Source organism: Mytilus californianus, unplaced genomic scaffold (assembly GCF_021869535.1).
Source record: "Mytilus californianus isolate M0D057914Y unplaced genomic scaffold, xbMytCali1.0.p SCAF_8, whole genome shotgun sequence".
Classification (NCBI taxonomy): Eukaryota; Metazoa; Mollusca; class Bivalvia; order Mytilida; family Mytilidae; genus Mytilus; species Mytilus californianus.
Genome location: NW_026262734.1, coordinates 52,676,595 through 52,698,697, shown reverse-complemented (window position 1 = coordinate 52,698,697; position 22,103 = coordinate 52,676,595). Strand labels below are relative to the sequence as shown.

Below are 22,103 nucleotides of genomic sequence, written 5' to 3'. Positions count from 1 at the left end.
ACTGTAACACACCTACGATTAGGATTACAATTACACTTTCAGGTTACATTTTAATCTTGGGTCGTTTCAACGTGTAAAAATAAACCGTCGGTTCAAAAAAAAAGACATGAAAGACTAACTCCTGTGATGTTTTTCTATAGTTAAACAAAGGGATTTGAAAGAAATATCGGTACACAAAATGGAGTCTTGACAGCTTGAGGTGGAATCAGGACAACTCGGTTCAAAGGCAAATCGGACTTAAACAACGTGGGCGAAATAAAAGACAACTCTGTCTTCTTTTATAGACAGCTCGGATCAGATTGAAATACACCTCGGAACAGTTTGAAATACTTGTCAGACCAGTGGCTCTTTCGTAGTTTTTACGGTTGATATTATTTTTGTTTGTTTTTGTCTGGATTTTTTTCTTCAAAAACATATACAAGCCCTTGTTGTCTTAAGTGATCCTAAAATTTTCAAGATGGTCAAAATGCCTTTTTTTTTTTTACCGTCAGTCGCCAAATGGTGATTTTCTACTATCGTTAGCGTCACGTTGATTCAATTTTATGTTGTGGTTTGTCAAGTTATCTTTATTTGTCAGAGGTCTCAATTATTTAAACGTTACCGTTATAATAGGAAAAACTATACCATGATTTGTCAAAATCAGATGATTTTTAAATCGTCATGGAGAAATGAACTCTATGTTTCATTGAGGAGTTTTTGTGGACTTTTGTTTGTATTTTCGTCCCATTTTTAACATGGACATGATGGAGTCCGACTTATGGATTCTAAATGCCCTTTTGCCTCGTTTCCTCTTTTAAAAAAATAAAAGAAACTTAAGTTGCATTCAACATAAACATGCATTACATTTAAAATTAAATCAAGCATTTTAATGTATAGACCCCATGAACTTTGTTTAAATATTCTTAAAGCAGTCAGGTTGTCTTTTTAAAAGTACACGGATGTCTGTTAATGCCATCAAACAATTTTGTTATACGATGATCTTTTTTTTATATTTCTTAAGAAATAATATTGTTATATGTTATCAAATAAAACTATATTACATCCTTTTAGATTAAAATGCACTTTGCTTGTATAGATATTTGAATGCACACGAACATTAATAAGATCTTATTCGAACACATAACACGTCATGTATAACGAAATATTTTTATATTTTATTAGGAATACATGTATATTATGAACTGATATTCTAAAATGAATCGCCAACGCGAAATTTAGTATTTGTATCGTTAACGTCATAACCAGTAGAAAAATACCGTATACATTATTTGGCAAGATTTAAACGTTAATGTTAAAAAATCACGGTTAAGGAGCAGTTGCGGATACAAAAGTATAATCATATAAAAATGTATGACTCCTTCTAAATTCTGTCCGCTTTTGTAAATATTGTCTTGCTGGACATTTTTGTTGACAAAGTTTCTCTCTATCTTTTATAGTTCCAAGATAATAGGCAAGAATAAACAGAACTCGGAAAATAAATTGCCATTTAAGGAAAATCATTCATATAAGAAGTCATATACATGTTACTGTTTTGATATGATGGGTACTACGTAGATATTAAAATATTGATCAGTTCTGCCCTAGAAACATTTTCTTTTATTCAAGAGGTTTTCAAGATAGTAGGCAAAACTTGCATTTTACCGCTATGTTATACTTTTGGCCATGTCAGCCATGTTGATTGGTAGATTGGATTATCAGATTCGTTTTTGAAACACACAGACATGCATATGTCTCTTTTAAAACCCCCTCCTTCTTTTTTGATCAATAGGATATCAAAACGTACACAATAGAAAACATAGTATGAAAAGTCAGTACAAGAAATGCGCTCATCTTTAACACAACGGTATCACATTTGAAAAACACACACAAACCACAACTCTAATGATATACTGCAAAAGTTAGAACACGTTACAATTTATTTGAGTCGCTGCACCTGAAACCTCAAATCTTGTATACCATACTGATACAGTCAAAACTCAAAACGAAAAAAATGTTGTAATCCATCAACAACAGTAAAATTCGATATGTGTTTAATCAAATTTTGCTTGTTTAAGCTGCTTACAGTTCTCCCACTTTCACAAAATGTCAAACGTTTGAAGACTCAACTGACAGTGATTTGCAAAGATCACATGGCTAATTTGACAACTGTTATATTTATCTTTTTGAAACTTGTTAATGAAATCAAAACAGTGTGTACCGCTGTATGGGCTGGTCACTAATTACGATTATGACACGCCTACATAGCTATTGAATAGACATGACTTGATAGATAAAGATAAGCACGTGAAGCCAAACATTGAGAACTGTAGATATGTAATGTAAATGTATATATTTAATTAATAGAATAAAGAATAAGAACAGAAATATAGTTATTAGTTATTATAAAAAAATTTAAACAAATTACTCTAGGTGAAGTGTGAATCGGTTGTAAATACTCAGAAATCCATGTTTATAAAAATAGAAAAACAAATGATATGGAGTATCTATCCATGACACATAATCAGTTAATCCTTAACAAACAAAACACAACAAACCGCATACACACACACACACAGCAAAGGAATAGCGCTTTTATTGCTGTTTTCATCTCAAAGTCACAGTTAGGCCTTCAACAAGAAGCAAAACATACCTCTCATCTCACTGCAAAGTTAAGACGACCCCTAGCACCGGCTTGATCGGAATTCTTTGCAAAAATAATTGAATAGACTTTTTAAGATGTACTGTAACACCACCTAATTGGGCCTGGTCAGAAAAGAACATACTGAAAAGTAGTACATGTATTAAAAACAAAATAGTTCCTACGCATAAAGGTTAAACTATGTAGCATCTTGGATGGTAAAAACAGAGGACCTAAGGTCCAGATTTTCAATCAAGTTAGCAAAACTTGATGAAGGAATTCAGATAAATATAGTGAATTTTCACATAACTTATAAATATCAATTTTTTATACAAGTAAAGATTATTTTTAGTTGATTTTTAATGTTTTGAAATTCGCATTTTAAGGGGAGGTAACTCTGAAAACTGCATTTTCTGAAGGACTACATGGAATATACTATTTTGTATTTTAGCCGGAAAAATCATACGGTGACCCTATCTTTTTTTTTTATATTCTCAAAGCATTTTCTAAAAGCTATCGTTTCGTATTTTATTTTACAATTCTAACATTTAGTTTAGCTTCTAATCACATAATGATGTTTTTTTTCTGTATTATCCATACAAAATGTGTCATTTTGTCACAACCTGTAGCTTGAGAAAATGCGTGGTGACCTATCATTTTTATTATATTTTTGAACATATATTAATATATACTACGTTTTGACAAAGTATGAACAAATTCTATCATTTTTATTTTAGACTCCCATACCACCTTAATTATAAGGTATCAGATGGATGAAAGGTGAAGTAATGGTGAACCTTGTAGAGAACACAATTTACTGATAATTTTGAATAATACAAAAATGTATGAATGAATTCTAAAATTGAGAGCACTCATAGCCTGTTTCTCAGATATAAAGTTCCTGGTTTGGTTATCCAAAATTTCGGTAACCAGTGCAGTACGGTCTGATGTATAAATACAGGTATGTTGATCCTCTTCCATGATTTTTTTGAAGTGAAAAATGTAACATGGATAGGAATGAGGAACAAGTATAGATGGTGTGCTTGAGTTGTTAATTACGACTGTTACCTTGCCCTTTGACCAGTCTTTCACTAATATGTCAAAATACAACTGCAAAGTTTCATCAGTTAGCTCTATAGCGAAAGCAATGTCAGTTGTATGTAAATTCTTCATTGTTTTCCACTGAAAACGTTCATTTATGAAATAAGAATCAGAATGATCAATCAAACAGCGCATCATTCTTCCACCGAAGTAATGAGCCATGAAATCAAAAATTTGGTCATGTATGGCACTGTATGCTGCGTTTCTTTTACAAACTAGTGAACCTTCTAGTGTATCTAATGCATCCATGAGTTGAGTCTTTGGTGTACCTGTATTCAGTCTGCAAGCCAAATATACATCGTCTAAAACATGACGCTGTTCATCTGTGATTCTACCTTCGGCCCATGTTTCCTCGAGATAATTATTAAAAAGGACGTATAAAACAAGACTACACATTTTGTGCCTACCTTCATCACCATATCTATTAAGATTGTCTAATTCTTTTTTATAGAAATCGATCGGACTTCCAAACAAGTTGTTAACATCTGATCCTTCTTTTTCAGAAAGCCATTGCAAAGAACATGCCAGAGGAAGAAAATCACGTGATTGTGCAGTGTCATTGAAGTTTTTGTTACCAAAGTAATTTTCTTTCAATTTTGTTTTCTCTGATTGAGTAAGACACATTTCTTCTGAGCTTAAATTGCATTCAAATATATTAAAAGGCTCTAATGAATTGAATTTATCATCCCTATAGACTTGCAATCTACAGGTTGCAATAATTTTGATACACTTGTCTGCCAGTATTTGTTCAATTTTTGGCAACAATTGTTGCCAATTCTCAAGCGTTGTTTGGTTTGCAATGAAGTTACCACATATATCATCTATAAGAAACAGAGTTCGTTTCCCAGGGGTATAATAGTCCCTTATATCTATTGGTGTTTGGATTGGAATAATCATATATCCTTCTGACTCGAATTGAAGGGCGATATGTCGAGCAACAAACGTTTTTCCTTCCCCTGGACTGCCTGTCAGTGTCACGCAGCTCTGTTTATTCAGGTGACTGGAAACATAAGCGCTTGCTCTTGTAGGTACAAATTTGTTGTCTTTAATTTTCCACTCTTCTGTGTCTTTGTTAATTTGATCTATAATGTAAAACAGAGGCAAACAATACAAGGGGACAATCAAAACCAATTAGTCGAGAGAAGTTGACAACGCCAGGGCATAAATAGATGACAAAAAGTTCCCAAAACACTACAGAGACTCAGAGACTCAGAAACAAGAAACCCCGAAAAAAGCCGTTGATGTTCCCAGTTGCTGTATTCCTTAACAAACAAGCATTTTGTGAATATTGCCTGGCTAACATAGTCCGGTACCGGTTAACAATTCATTGTATGGGAACAAAATGCTAACTTGATCTATAACTTGTCATAGTGTACATGTAAACTATATAACAAATATCAAGTCAATATCTTCAAGCATGACGGAAATATTGGAGGAAAACTGATTATTTCAGTGAATTTTCCAAGTCCAAAGACCATAACTCTGCACAAAATCATTAAACCCGACCAAAATTCAAACTTGATCTGTAACATGTCATGATAAAACTATTTACTAATCAGCAAATCAACCTCTATAAGAATGACGAAAAAAGTAAGGAAAACTGAATATTTTAGTGAATTTTCTTAATTCAAGGATTATAACTCTGCACAAAATCGTCAGACCGGAATATAATTCGAACTTGATCTGTAACTTGTCATGGTGAAACAATACATCAAATATCAAATCAGTATCATCAAGCACGAAGAAAGAAAGTGTGGAAAACTGATTTACTGGACTGACGAATGGACAGACAGACAGACGGACTGACGGAGTCCCAACCTAAAGTCCCCATCGACTTTGTCAATAGGGGACTAATAATATGAACATTCAGTAATGTAATATTGTATTTGAAAGGAGTACGGAAAAGAATAGGTACTTAGACATGTAATGAAACATGTAAATTTTGTTATTATTCAATGTTTTTTGCTCACATCATAATAATAAACAAATAGAAACGCAGAGCACACATGTAAATAGCTAACTGTTGTTACAATAAAGCTTTTGTGTAAGAAAAACCGGGCAGGGAGTTCTGTCGTTAAAATTACTGAACCTTTTTGAGTATCAATTTTGTAGTTTTTAGTTTCATCTCGACATTTTAAACTTCCAACTTGTAATTTTTAAAAGTTAACATTTTTCACACGTTCAAGTTTTATTATGATGAGTGTTATTAACAGAGAAATGTCAACTTGGAATTGAGAAATTTCTAGCTAGAAGTGAAATATGTCAAGTATGAAGTGAATAGTCATTTTGCAAGTGAACATTGTCAACTTGGAGTGAACGAGTAGGATGAAAGTGCGAAATGTCAAGACGGAAATGAAAATACCAAGCTGGAAGTGGGAAATGTCCTACAAGTAAGAAACGAAAGCATGAAACTATTACATATACTGTATCTACCAGTCTTTAATAATTGTAGAAGATACTCATTATTCAGCGCTAGCTGATTGTAATAACATGACATATAAGTTACTGTTTACAGTTTATAATTTGCTATCAAATTGTTCGACATAATTTTCAAGAGCATGAACATTTTTTAAAAATCTTATTATTTTTTTGTCGACAATGACTTTTAGTGAGTCATCCAATGGTTTTATTAATTTAACAAGTTTGTACATAATGTTTTGTTGATCTGTTTTGCTGTTAAAAGTTTCTATCTATCTACCATAGTTAACAGTTAACGAGATATAAGACAACTATTTTTTTATGTTACTAGGCAAAAAGATCAAAGATAGTAAAAGAACGTCATTTAAAGTGTTTTATGAGTCCTCTGATAATTTTAGTGCAAGCAGGATGAAGAGAGATCTTGACATTCCAAACAATTGTGCACCGGCCGATTTTCTCTATCCTTCATTGTTCTTACTTTACAAGACAACTTAAGCATTTTCCCGTAATGTATTTTTAGTCACGATGGTGATGTTTGTTGACTTTTTTGTTAACGCCATTAACTACCAATGAGAGTCTTTGCCCTCCTTTTGGTGGCATTTGAATGGTTATTGGTATAATGTTGAGATAAAAGATAACATGTTTATTGTAAAAAAATATAATAATAAAAAAAAAAACAATGATGCGCTTTGTAACAATGAGCGTCTCTTAAGTGATGGTTTATGCCAAAATATCTGAAAATCCGAAACCTTATAGAAACTATGAAGAGTTGATATAACCTAAAACTGGATAAATAATGATGCTATATGAGAGGGAGATACATTCCTTCAATAAATCAATGAACATATGTGCATGCTATTACAGAAGTAACGGGTATGTAAACTGGTGCACCAGCAGACAAATGGACAAAGCGGCTCAAACGGAAGATACGTACCGCTTTATAGTACATATTAGGCCAGATAGTATAATTTTGTGCGGTTTTTAAAACATTTACAGACTTCCGATTAGATGACAGGTGGTATGTATTTCTGCTCGCACCAATAACGTTTCTATAATAGCAGTCTTGATCCTGTATTACTGTATTATGAATCACAGATTATGGCCAAAATCAGTAAATACCCGTCTAAATTCCATCTAATCAACACATTAGCATTATTACATGTTTGCTCTTAATAATCAAGAAAACTGTTTATAGCTATTTATCGTTTCCCTTTCTTGAACGATGATGTTCCTTTGGTCCTTTTTACGATGTGTATATCTCCCTTCTAGGTCATTATACTTGAGTCTGTAGTGACGTTTTAAATTATCAATGAACGTAACCTATGTATAATTGATAAATACCAAATAGTGATGTCGGTACTATAAATTACTGAAATATTGTACTTAGTTCTCGCACAAACACACACATTTGATTTTGAAGTATAACTGTACCTTATTCAAAACGGAATTTCACGTCGTAATTTTCCAGAAAAGTTGTCTAAAAGCTCGTCAATTTTGAAACGACCAATTTAAACTTATTTATCTTTTAAATGTATTTTTTTCTAACAGGATATCAATAAACACCATAGTTAGATCTTTAAATACTGTTTAAAAGGATTACTTACATAGATTTTGTAATTGATCAATTAAACCTTACTAATTATGTATTGCTTTACTGATATGAAAATATTCTGTCCTACACCCTGTCGGAATGCAGACTTATTTTGGTCTTAACAAGGACGTGCTTTGTAAGACTTTTATACATTATGTCTTTACAGTAAATGCAGTGCGTGTGTACTTATTGATACTTTATTCTGGGAGAATGTAATTTCTTAATTAGTTGTTTTTGGCTTTATAGTAGCTTTCAGAAACTTTGAGTACTCTTAGATTGGTACTTTTTGTCTTAGCTTCGTGCCTAAATAATGAGTCAAGTCCTTTTAAACGGATTTTTACAGTTCGATCGTATAATGTGATGTTACATCACACATTTGTCTTGTGTTGTTGTCTGTCATCTTTAACGTGTCAAATTATCAATCAGATCTTTAGTTTTGTCGTTTGAATTATTTCACACTTTGTCAAGACTGTTTGTGTTTTGCACATTGCTGGACGCCTACGGTAACCCATGATTTCATAAATCTGTTATATTTAGCCGATGTTAAACAATTGTTTTATTGTCAGTCCAACCACATACCCTTGTCTTATCATGTAGTCTCTACGGACGTTGGGTATTTTATGAAATACATTCCACTTTATACTAGATTAAAATCGATGTAGTCTTAGACAAAAAAAATTATGAGACATCCAGTAGAGGATTGTTACCGCCATTTATCAAACTAAATAAGTGTGAAATAATATTTTTTAAATAAAGGTTTACAAATCAGTACTCTCAAACGGCATGAACAAGTTTGGATTTTCATTTTCAGAAAATGAAATACTTAACATTTACCAATCTGAAGAAAGAACCTAATTTACAGGCATTGCGTTGTTGATTCGAATGAAACATGATAATTTGTAGTTTCAGACGAGAATGTATATGACATATGTTTACCCATAAGAATCAGCAAATTCTTTTTTTATTCATGTTTTCTATCGAATTAGAACATACATTCTACATTGGTGTGTCTGCAAATTTTTCAGTGGCCACCTCAATTCAGAAAAAAGAATTATATTCGAAACTAAAAAAGTACGAACAAAAAGTACTTCTAGCATCTCACACGCTAAGTACGTGTAAGTTGGATATTGTTTGGATATAAAAATATATATTTATCTTTGAATTGAGTTGAATTATAGTGGAAAAAATACTGTACACTTACCTCTTATATTCTTAGGAATGGTTTCTTCTTGTTCAGTTTGCAAAGTAGCAACTTTTGTATTCAAACCAGATATATCCAGTTCATCTGTAATTTATCATACCTAATGTTATCTGAATAAATTTCCTAAATCAGATTAATTGGCTGTCTTCATATTTTGAGTCTTTTTGCGCTAAAATGATTCTTAGAACATTTATTGAAAACAGTAGGTTAACCAGATTTATATTTTTCGCGAAGGTGAACTACCGAATTAGACTTATCACGAGGTTTGGACTTACATGAGCAGCACGGCGGATGCTTGAGATGGAGCAGGATCTACTTTCTTCTGGATTAAATGAGATCATGAAGTTTTTTGTTTTCAATGTTGTATTTTGTACGTTGTTTCTTGTCTTTGGTCGTTTTTTTGTTTTTTTTTTCTTTTGTCTTGCATTGTCAGTTCGTTATCGACTTATTGATTTGAATATCCCTTTTGCATCTTTTACCTCTCTTTTTCGATAAATTATTGTCATATAGAGTTAAAAAAAAATTGATTCATTTCAAATTTCAATTGTAATCATGCATCAGCGGGAATCGGTACAAGATCATTTATGATATAGAACTTAAAAAATAAAAATTCTAAACATATTATAGTTCTATTGCAAAAACAATTACATTTATTATATTCATTCCATTGTACGTAATATGTGTCATTATACGATCAACAGATAGTTGTCACAATAACTATATGTATAATTATTTAAATGGTTACTTCAATAATCTATCTAAAGTTCTAATGTCAAATATTTGACACACGTTGTCTGATTTAGTTCTTACATATAGACATATCTACTATATACATGTATCATTATAATGAACTTTATCTGTGACGCACACGTGTAGTGTTATTGTTTTGTATGAAAGAGTCAATGGACAACATCAAAAGAAAAACAATCTTTTTTTTATTAGTGAAATACAGTATTAAACAAAGTGCTAGCAATTTAATTATATCATTTATTATTCACCGTTTTAAATCTTAAAACCTTTTGTCTAGCAAGGATCTTGTCATTGATAAATTCAATTTATTTTCAAGTGCTTAAGTGCATACATGAAATTTGCTGTTGATGGAACCTATCAAATCTTATCAAAAATGTTATTGCCTGACGGAACTACTTTGAAAATGAGTGCACAGTTATAAAGGTTCGTTGTGCGGTCAAACAATCTCAAAGACTTCTAGAGTGGTATTTGGTTCTAATTGATATACTTCATTATCAATTTTCGTCAAAATAAAGATGACATGTGTGCCATTTTGTTTGTCAAACACACACCAAAAAATGAATAAGATTTAAACATAGCACTAAACTATTTATTTGGCTACTTGTCTGTTTCTTGACTTACTTACTTTGTTGACGCAGCTCATCAACTCTATGACTGACCGCGGATATATTTAATTGCATTATTGCTTCTCTTTCAATCAGAATTCCCAATTGTCGAAGGTACATTTGTTCTGTTTCCGGATCTATGCAGCAAGTTTTAACGTTTTCTATTCTTGACACATATTCTCTGTTCCGTTTATTCAGGTATACTTCAAGTCTACTTGCAATGTCTATAAAAAATGAGAACCTATTCTCTAGTTCTAAGTCTGAGATATTTGTATTCACATTATGAACAATATCATTCCGGCTACGCCTGATACGTTCTACATCATCTCCAATTGTAGTTTCTGTCAAATTTGGTGGAATTCGGTTATCCCAGCCTTGTGTTTGCGGTGGAACTAAATTTAAATTTCTTATTATCTTGTACATAAGAGCAACATCAAAATCAGCATATTGTTTTGTTCGGACAGTTGCTATGACACTTAATTCAAAGGCTCTCAGTGTATAAGACAGGTACGTGTTATTACGAATATCGCCATCAAGAGACGCGGGTGGCTCTTGTAACAAAAGCAATTCCCGAAGTATGTTTGGAAGCTCAGTCTGAGAGACTATGAATAATCTAACAAAGTTACTTATGTTCGCACTAGAGCCTGGGGATAATGTCGAATTCCTTGCTCCCATGTCTTTGCTACAGTCAATTCGCAGTTCTTGTTCGGAAAATCATAGGACCTGGCATGTCTTTAGTAATCACTAGCTTCTATAGTACATTGTATCTTATATCATGAAAATGATTAGCATACCATAAACATATGCATCATGAGATCAAACCTAAAAATACCCTAAGTTAAGGATCAACATTTTAATAAACGTTATGCATGAATAATTATGCGTTTCTGAAATGATGGATTTTTAAAAGGCATAGCAACATATCATACATTATAAAGCCATAGCTAAACACATGCATAAGGAATAGAAATGATTTTTAAAGAGTAACGTAAAGTACTCAAGTGACAAAAATGGGTATTTAAAACTAAATTGTAAAAAAAAAACTGCTGCGCCGTATACACACAATGGCATCCGTTATGTGTTACAAGGAATGCAGAAAAAATGGTGCTTAGATATACTAAGAATAGTCCGAGTCATATGAAGACATATAACCGTTACTATACAAATTTTTGATCAACGGGTGTCGATGATGTTGTGTTACAATAATTAAACAAAATGGTTTATTTCTCACAGTAGTGTGGTCAATTGTGTATGATGACAAACAATCCTTCAGAGATTTAATGAGGGGTTGCTTCCACAAGGTTTTTATTGTGTTCTGATAGTTATAATACAAATCAATTCCAAAATAAATGCAGTAAAATTTCCCTCAAAAACTCAAAAGAAATCTATAGAATATTGCGATATAACATTACAGAGTACTAACAACAATACAATTTCAAATGATCTAAATATTTGTCACCGAATACATATTTACTTTGGCAACACAACAACTGACACATGTGGGGCATACCTGCTTACGCTTTCAGACCATGATCAACCCCAGATTTTGCTATGGTTCGTGTAGCTCATTGTTTAAATTGTCTTTTATGTTGTGTTTTTTCCTTTGCTGTTTTTCGTTGTTTTTTATGTCATGGCGTTGTCAGTTTGTCATCGACATATGAGTTTGAATATCCTTCTGGTTTGGCATCGCCTCTCTCTTATCATAAAAAAAAAATGGTTCGGTGAAATTTAATTGAAAAAGTCGATAAAAAACTGCAAGAAAAACACAAAATAGCATTACTGTTTAAAATTGACTACGAATGGAATACATACAGGAAATAGAGAAATAAACATGATAAAATAGGAACACATGTGAATTAAGAAAAAAATCTTAATAATGTCTTTTAGATGTGCACTTCTTATAATGACACTATTCTTGCCTTTTCAAAACAAATTGCTTTTCTGATTGAAATATTTTATAGCCAGAGAGAAGATAACATGACAATGTATCATTTTATATATTATATAAATAATATTTTATAACCATGTATCTTTTTTGCTTTCTGAGGTCAAGCAGGAAACCTTTACTTCAATAGCTCATTGGATGACCTTGAAGGTTGGAAAATAGCAACATTTCAACACAAAGCAAGACAACAAACCAATGCAAAAGACAATGCAAAAGAGAAAGAAACAAAAAAGACAAGCAACAACATACCATAACGTAGATAAGAAAACACTACCTTTTTGTTGTTTATTTTTGAGAATTTCTTGTTATTTAAAAGTAAAACTTATAAGGGGTTGACAGATTCATCTTTGGTGAAGTGATCCATAATAAAACATTGAAACCTGTTTAAACCCATCCCATTTGAACCTGATTTTGTTTTTCATTTTAACCAATGTGAAGTTAGTATAATTTTGATTGACGGTCTCCAAACAATCAAACTAAACAAATATTTGGTTACATTTTATCTAATTGTTCACTAAGTTTTTAACAGTTATGGTGGTCTTAACAAATAAAGGCAACAGTAGTATACCGCTGTTCAATAGTCATAATTCGATTGAGCAAAAACAAATCCGGGTAACAAACTGAAACCGATGGAAACACATCAATTTTGAGAGGAAAACAACAGAACAACTGACACACTGAACGACAACAAAAGCAAAAAGCCAACATACGCAGAAACAGATTGAAGATAGGAACTGCCTTATGTCTGACTAGATACAGGCAGACTATAGCGTATTGCTATGTGTTTCTTTATCCTACATTGCTAGAGGTATAGGAAGGGTTGAGATATCACAAAACATGTTTAACCCCGCCGCATATTTGCGCCTGTCCCAAGTCAGGAGCCTCTGGTCTTTGTTAGGCTTGTATTCTTTTTTTAAATTTTAGTTCATTTATATGTTTTGGAGTTTAGTGTGACGTCCATTTTCACTGAACTAGTACACAATTTTATTTAGGGGCCAGCTGAGGACCACCTCCGGTTGCGGGATTTTCTCGCTGCGTTGAAGACTCATTGGTGGCCTTCGGCTGTTGTCTGCTCTTTGGTCGGGTTGTTGTCTCTTTGACATATACCCCATTTCCATTCTCAATTTTAATAAACATTATGATCGAAATCAACTTGATTTTGTAAGGTTGTGAAAATATTTAACTTCATTTTACTCAAACTTTTTTTGGAAAAATAACTGAGAACAATTACTTATGATTATCAAGACTCAGAAAGGGTCAACGAACATAATGTGGGCTATCTTTTTATATCTTATATTATGATTTCTTTTTTTAAAGTAAACAATTCTCTGTTTGTACATTTTTTTTTATTTTGATGTTTTCTGGAACTAATGTTTTCCGAGCTCACCTTACACTTTGTCATGTTTATGTACTACACAAAAAGCATGACAATGTATGAAGGGTATTATCACTCACAGTCTTTGGGCTACATATTTATAATTCATATCCAAAATATTTCTAATAGTACAATTGTTTTTCTTTTTCAATGAAACATTTAAATCGGAATTGGGAAACGAAATTGAAATAAATACTTACGCAAGTTGCAACTCACCGCATGAAGTCGAACAACCAGGAAATAAAATACAGTTTAGGTCTTTCAAAAGGTTTCAAACACAGCTCAAGAATATTCTTGGTGAAAAAAATAATCAATAAAAAATTACTTCGTAATTGAAGGTGACTTTTGACCCTTTTTAAGAAACAATGGTCTGACAAATGGCGATAAAAAACGTTGAAATGCAGTTGCCTTAGTTATAATATATTTGAAACATGCTTAACAAGTGCAAAGACAAATACCTTAATGCCAAATGCTTTTTGCGTCTAAGTCTATAGCATCATACAATTAATTTTACTGTAAATTCATCCGTCAAAAAATCGCAAAAAAAATTCACGCAATAATTTCTGAATTGACAGTAACAGTTAATTCATCAAACAAAATAGACATGACATAATTAGGTTAAAAGGCACGTGCTACCTTTCCTTGTCCTTATTTCTTGATATTAAAATGTTAAATCTAATTTAAGTAAAGAATTAAAACAAACATATAGGCAACTGAACAGTATGACAGTAGCAAGTGCTTCGGATTCTGTTCTGGTAAGATTTCGATGGTAAGCTTGAATCGGATAAAACTATTTGTAAAAATGGTACAATTCCTAAAGTACGTAGATTTCCATCCGGCTTTCGCTTATTCTATGTTATGTTTTATGGACAGTATACTGTAGACAAGGTAGATAACACGTAATTTACCTGTTTTACGTTTTATTCTTTCTATTTATATCGTACACATTTTTATTGCAATGTTTATTTTACATATGGTCCCGTTAACTACGTCTTGTGTTTTCATAAGATAAGATAAGATAAGATAAGATTAACTTTAATTTATATTTAAAATGTTGTCTCACAGTTAAATAATATATAAACAGCACATAGCTGAGAGGGTGATAGATCAGATTGTTTCCCCGAGAAAACCTTGTCAACAGAGGCGAACCAAAACATATAAAGGAAAAATGTTTAGCATTTTGCCAAAATAAAAACAAAATGAATGTTTAAATTGTTGCTTAAATTCTAGAAAAATTTAATAAGAAAAATATTAAAACTTTAAAATAAAACAAATGTCATAATGAATGATTTTTGTTTTATTTATTCACCTTATTTTTTGGCTTACTTTTGAAATTGCTTTTTCTGCAATTCTGAAACTTGCACTTTCAAATATATAATTGATGTTTTATTAAACACACAAATTTGGTGCTGATAAAACATGTCCTTGGTTATAATTCAAAGGGCTTAGTGCACCAAGGAGTCAATGACAGTGTTTAGACTGACCTGTACACACTCAGAGTCAAGCAGTAACAACCTTAATGTTTTTTAAAGCATTTAATCGAAATTCATATAGTATAACAGCTTTTTCACAAGCACTTGTAGGTGGATGATAAATACATTTTTATTATAATTCAATTTTTATATCATTTCCGGGTTTTTCAAACCCAGTCTAGGTTTTTGCCAGTGGCATCCAAGAAATGACGATAAAATAAACAATTTACTCGTGGGTTTAAATGTGATATATTAATACCTTTAAGTTTAAAAAAGAATAAAAAGGTTCGAATAAAGTGCTTCTCATTACCCAAAGAAAAGCACATACAAAATCATCATGTGATCATTGCTTAAAACGATTTTGAAAATGTTGTATTTACATATTTCATTAAAACAGTGTCGTATATTTGTATATGTTGTTTTGTTTCAAATCTTTTGAGCTTTTAATTGCTTTTTTTTTTCGAAAAATTACAAAACTAAATTATGTTTACACTATTCATCTAAATATGGTGAACATTATATCATTCCAGAAATTAAAGAGAACACGGTACAACTTTAGTATGAAGCGGAATACAATTTAATATAATGTAATACAAGGCTTTCGTTTTCTATGTTGTGTTTTGACGACTGCTGTTCGTCTTTTGGTCGTTTTTCTGTTACTGTCACGGTATTTTGAGTTATGAGTTTGACTATCCCTTTGGTTTCTTCCGCCTTTCTTTCAGACGTACGGTTTTCTAGCATATGTTCTAACGAAGTTGACTTGAAATAAAGATCAACGGGACTTTGGATTAACACTAACGTCACTTTTGCATGAAATCAGCATTCAGATACCACATAAGTTTTAAAGCTTTATAAAACATGTTAAAAGTCGATATCGACATCTTATCCGTAAATGTAATGTTTTTCGTAACAAAAAATGTCAGACGTTTAGATGTAACAAAGTAGGATGTTTGTGCGCACGTAAAATTGATTTTAGCAAACCATATGTTTTGTCTGATATAACTCCGACTATTTGAGCAATGTGTTGTTCTTTGTTGCATGTTTGTCTTTTTTGTGTGTCAGTTTTTGTGGAGGGTCACGTGTTTGTTGGTGTCTGATATGCTATACTGGCCGGTATTCTTGATAATTCTTGTTCCCATTTTGTGTATAATATCGGGGTTTACAAACTAGTTTTTTCATTGTTTTTGTTTTTATTTTAGGGAGGTTGCTTTTTTTTGTTAAATTATTAGTAATTTACTTTGACTTGATTTGTATAAAGTTAATAACACTTAAAAACTTTCCTGTATCCGCAGTGCTTTCTTTGGTTTAGGCCTACGTTAAAAACGTTTCGGCATTTGAACGGCAGGGATACATATATATACGTTAAAAAAGATGGGAGCTGCTATTTGACCAAAAGTAAACTAAATTTCTTAAGTAAGTATAGGTGACCTATAGTTGGTAACTGTTACGTCATTTGGTCTATGCTGTAGAGTTGTCTCATTGGCAATCATACCACATCATCTTATTTTAATATAGGGTTTGCTCACATATTTTATGAGGAAACAACGTTTATTGTTCATACAAAAATATGCAGATCCCTCTCCGAAATATGTTATGGAGCATATGCGTCTACTGGACCAGATGCTGGCAACATTTTTTCCAGTGGTAGTTTATACGTTTCAGCTGTAAAAAAAAGGTAGGAAATAGTTTGTTTACGTTTGGTCAATGATACCCTGGGCAGATGAATTCTTTAATTTTGAAAGCTGACCGCTTAATGACGCAAACACTGTTGATGCGTCAGCATAAGGAAGGTGATAATTAAGTGTATTTTTTTTAGGACAAAGTGGATATTATTTCTGTCAATTTCATACACTATAATATTGTGATAAGCCGCTTAACGCGAACTTATTCCCTTTCAAATTTACAAATGTTATTAAAAAAAGATTGGTATGTCTTTTAACAAGGATTCTATTTTAAAATATCAACCGAAACACTTTTCAAACGGGTATTCTAATATATGTAGTTTTAGATGGCATTATAGAAGGTACGACGCAATTAAACTCCACAACGGCTCTTCATGGTCGATTTCATGCCTACATGCACATGTTTTACGTACATTTTACGTAGGTAAAACATGCGTTTGAAAACGCATGGGAAATGCATATTTCTTACCCCGCATGTAAAACGCATGGGGAATGCATATTTCTTACCCTGCATGTAAAAGACATGTTTTAAACATGCGTTATTTATACGTTTTACGCATGTAAAATATATGTGATGTAAAATGCATGTTTCAAAACAATGCGTTAAACGTATGTTCGTAGCAAAAATTCGTTTAATATACGTTTCAAAAATATGCGTAAACATGTTTGTAACAAAAATACGTATAATACACGTTTCCAACTATTAAAAAAATCGTATTCCAAATCATCCATAAAACCTTTGTGTCAAGTTAAATAGTTCAAACTCATATATTCCACATAGCCAATATGACTATTTTTCACTTTTGAAGGCCGTACAGTGACACATAATTGCTTAAAAATACTTAAATATGCTTCATTTGGACTCTGTTGGATAGTTGTTTAATTAGCAATCATACCACATCTCTTTGTGTTGTATTTACCACAAATCTCCTTTAGACAGGCAATGTCAGTATCAAATTACAGACCCGACTTCTCATCCGTCTTTAAATGATATAGTTGTATTATCCTATTATATAAAAAAAATCTGTGATATGATTTTCATGTTTCTAGAACCTTCATCAGGTACATTTGACACTAAGATGTTTATGAAATATTTGATTGAATAAAAACCAACACACACAACCTTTGGTCTCTGTAATTTCGTTGGCAGTAATACCACAACTCCTTTATACAGACAGAACAGGTCAACTTTGTCTTGAATGAAGTTTGTCGATGTGTTGTATTCAGCAAGATTTTTTAAAATGTTACTCATTGTTGAACTTCCACAAATACATTTGTTAACATATACATGTAATATAAAAAGGAAAACCTGCAAAGTGTATTAAATGTTTCCTTTAGCTTTAATTTATTTACAATTTTGATTATGCAAAGAGTTGTGTCCCTTGCAGGTTAAATAATGGGAAATCTCTTTGAGTCATCATCATATTATCTTTTTAAATGAAATGAAAAATAGATATATATAGTACGGAATCCCGCTAGGAACATGTAAAGAAAAAAATATATAGAATCATGTGCAAAACAGTGTAGGCGAGACCATTGATTGGCGCGCTAAAATATCCCATTGACTGGGTCAGATTAGGTGAACGTTCGTCTGTAACGCCCACAACTCACGACGTATTTATTATAAACATTTAAACTGTGGGGTTGCCAAAGGGTTTCAGTATATATACGAAATGTACGAAGTCGTCCATTACTATGTAAATTGGGTCGATTAAAAAAAAAGCTGAAAATGTTTCTGTTGCCAAGGGTTTTTCACAAGTATAGTATTTAGCAGAAAAGTTCACCAAACTATACATTTTACCTATTCACACATACAAATTCCACAAGGCTTGATCCAAATAGCCTTTTTATTGCCTAATAACTTGCAAGTACGAAAAAGACAGGACAGAAGTATATTTTGTCTATATGTTTTGTGTACGCACACTTTTTAAAGTTGATCATGCATTCGTTCTAAAATAAAATTTTGACCAGAAAAAAAGTTAAAAGATGACATAATTGGACATGCAACCGCAATTGTTAAATCGCTTTGACGTCCGAAAAAAAAAGATAATAATCAACACATGCATTGTAACTTTTAAAGCCAGTTAAATCCTTTTTTTTTTGCTGAAAGAACGTGCGATATCATAAAAATTGATTATCAAAACATAACGAAAACACAAGTAAAGAACGTTTACACTGAAATGCAGTCAAGTTTAGCGATTGATAATTCATTGATAACATTCTGGCGTATCACAAACAAACAACTTGTAACGTCTCATTTCATTGGCTGAAAGATTTAAATACAACAACAATTGTTGTGTGCACGTGAATTGACACAGGTGACCGACAATGGAATGTACTACGTTACTACGAACGTAAAAAACAATGATTTTTGGTCGAAATAATTAAATAAGTATTTTGTGAATTTCAAATAGTGGGGTCGAAATATTATACTAATAATTTGTGTTAAGTAATATTATTTATGCATGCAGCACTTGTACCGCACTATGAAAAATATAAGGATAAAATAAAATACATGTGCCGCTTTTATACGGATGAATGTATGAACCACTTTAATTTCTTTCATATTGACGCTAGGTTATTATCCTGACAATGTCGTAGTTACTTATAATAAGGATCTCATAATACTGATCCATGTAAAATTTATGATGGGTTGCACATTCCTCTTTTATTGTTTTCATGCTATAAAACGAAAATAAAGTAGCTAAGCGTTTGGTCATTCAGAAATGACGTGTCATAAACGAGCAAATTGTCCCCGAAAGATCGTACCATGTGTGCACGTGAATATAGATGTACTATGCAATGTACTATCATGGTCACCACGAAATTCAAATGAATTCAGTGAAGGCATGTTGGTGTAAAAAGGTTTGAAATGTTTCATCGGCGAAGATTTTATTTTTGCATGTGTGGAACTAAAAAATAAATAAATACTTGTGAGAAATGTCGTAGTTTATAAGGAACTATATAAATGTACTGTTTTCGATTTTAATTGGTTGAAAATTTATTCTTTAATTTCATACCGTAAGAATAGAGCTTTGCATAACATTGTTGAACTATCCGCCAAAGTAACGTGTGGCATGCGTGCGTATTAAGGTGGTACCTAACACTACAGGGAGATAACTCTGTAAAAATCAGCTAAACGTTATAATTACGTTGTATTGTTAAGGAAATATTAAGCTTCTCAATGATCAAAATTAGTGTTTGTCAAATTGCTATATAACCAAAGAAATTTTTCTGATAAAGTGGTTGGTTCAAATTTTTTGAAATTTTTATATTTTTGTCAAAGGGTCAAAGTAAACATTTTGTCAAAATTTTATGAAAATTAAACGAGCCAAATTAATATTAGTCAAGGTGTTGGGTACCACCTTAAAATGAAATACAAAATCATACATGTATGATAAACTTATAAACGAAATATTAAGAAATTAAGGATGACTACTGTAAAAGTATGTACAAAAATGGAGTCACCTTTTATTAATACATTTAGTGAATAACCACACTGTTTAAAACTGATTGTTTTCTATGCAACTATTTAAATATTTACAATATATAATTTTCAACCGAGGATAGCAAAACAGTTACTTATAAATTAAGAAAGTATATCGCTGGAGTTTATAAAGTACATTTCCTTCCACTGTGCCATGGTTTGCCATCTCCATTTTTTCTCTAAACAAAGCATGGCTGGTTACATGTTCTGAATTTACTTAGAATTTCGGGATTTTTTTTTCAAAATCAAGTAAACTAAATCAGAAAAAAAATCACACTATCCTCAAACTTATGAAAGAATATGAATAATGAACATGACAGTTTATAACACAAACCCATTTACTATAAAAATCGAGCAATATCTTTAGTAAGTTATTTGGTTATTTTTGTAGTTAAGTACGGTTTCATTTCAAGTACAACGTTAATTCATCAAGTCCATTGAATAAAAGATAAGGCAGGGTGAGCAACTTGACAAAAAAAAGGCAGGATGACGATTTATGTAAAAAATCAGGATAAACGAATAAATATAGTCAGGACCTAACGGACTGAAAAATAGAAAGACAGGACAGAGATAACAACTAAAATAAATGCAGGACAAAATGTTTCATCCAAGTCCTTCACCCCCAATCAAAATAAAATGGTAGCTCCCTTAATCCAGGACCAATTGAGAGGAGACAGTTGAATTAAATATTTCGACGTGACTGTTAAGATTAAAGTTTAAAATTTTACATGCACATGTATAAAAGCTAGAATTGCCATGGGATAATCAAGAACACAATCATGTTCGGGAATACGGAATGGAAGTTTTTAACGACCTTGACCGGCTACGTGAATACTGATCAGTCCATTCAGCTTTTTAGTACGCGTGTTCTATTTTCGCAGGTGTGAGGTCGAAGGTTTGAATTGACCAATGAAAACGATCGTTCCTTAACGAGTTAATCTAATAAAGTTTGTTTGACTGATTATGTTGCACGACCTTTCACTAAGCTTGGCCGCAGTTCAGTGTAAGTATTCAATATAAATCAAAACACAAAGGTTATTCCTGATTAGTTTTTCGAATTAGTATATGTAAGAGAATGATAATCCCTTTCTTCATGAATAAGTATGAGCGTTAGCGAGTACTTATCATGAAGTAAGGGATTATCATTCTCTTACAAACTTAGAATATTGTAAAGTGCTCAAGGCTCAAATGATCTATTCAAGAATTAGTTTCATTGTCAGTGCAATGTTTATAATTGATGCATGACTTCCTTTTTCGGCATGTCATTTATGGATAAGTTTTAGTGATGTGAGGACTTTCTTATCATTTGGGAAATATTAAAAAAAAAAATGCGTTATAGATATTAGGTGACACACAGTAGAAAGAAAAGGTATGAATTGTATGTTTCCTGATTGTGAGTATGAATGTAAATCATGTAATATTTTAGTGAGGAATTATCCTGTTTTATTTACAGTTTAAATCAATTAATACATTAGAGTTACAACTAAATTTTATTTAACAGCCAATAATTTGGTCCGGCTTTTTACATCAAATACTGTTTCATTATGTCAGGGAAATGCTCAAAAATAATGCCCTTAAAAGTTTTCAATATGTTTAAAGTTTAATTCCTGTTTTTTATCGGAATAATTGTATTGGAAATAACTATTCTCCCCAATCTCTGATCAATTAATCAAAGTTTTGGAAAGCTAAAGATTTAGGTTATTTTTTTATCTGAAAGATTTTTTTTTCTTTTTTTTTTGCATTGCTTTGGTAATGTTTAATTTTATAGTAATTTGAAGTTATTAATATTTTCATAATAAAAATCAGGGAACCAATTTTACTGCACCAGTAAACTTCAACTTATTTTGAGATTTTTGTTT

The 22,103-nt window shown here is 31.8% G+C and overlaps 1 protein-coding gene across 1 annotated transcript; it reads right to left on the bottom strand.

The window, feature by feature from the left end:
• Positions 1–2,762: 2,762 nt before the first annotated feature.
• On the bottom strand, positions 2,763–12,052 carry LOC127710594 (uncharacterized). Its single transcript, XM_052216543.1, has 3 exons — positions 10,304–12,052; positions 8,929–9,012; positions 2,763–4,800 (listed from the first exon to the last, which is right to left on the bottom strand). The coding sequence occupies exons 1-3, from the start codon at positions 10,956–10,958 to the stop codon at positions 3,383–3,385; spliced, it is 2,157 nt and encodes a 718-aa protein (XP_052072503.1). The 5' UTR covers positions 10,959–12,052; the 3' UTR covers positions 2,763–3,382.
• Between the last annotated feature and the right edge of the window lie 10,051 nt (positions 12,053–22,103).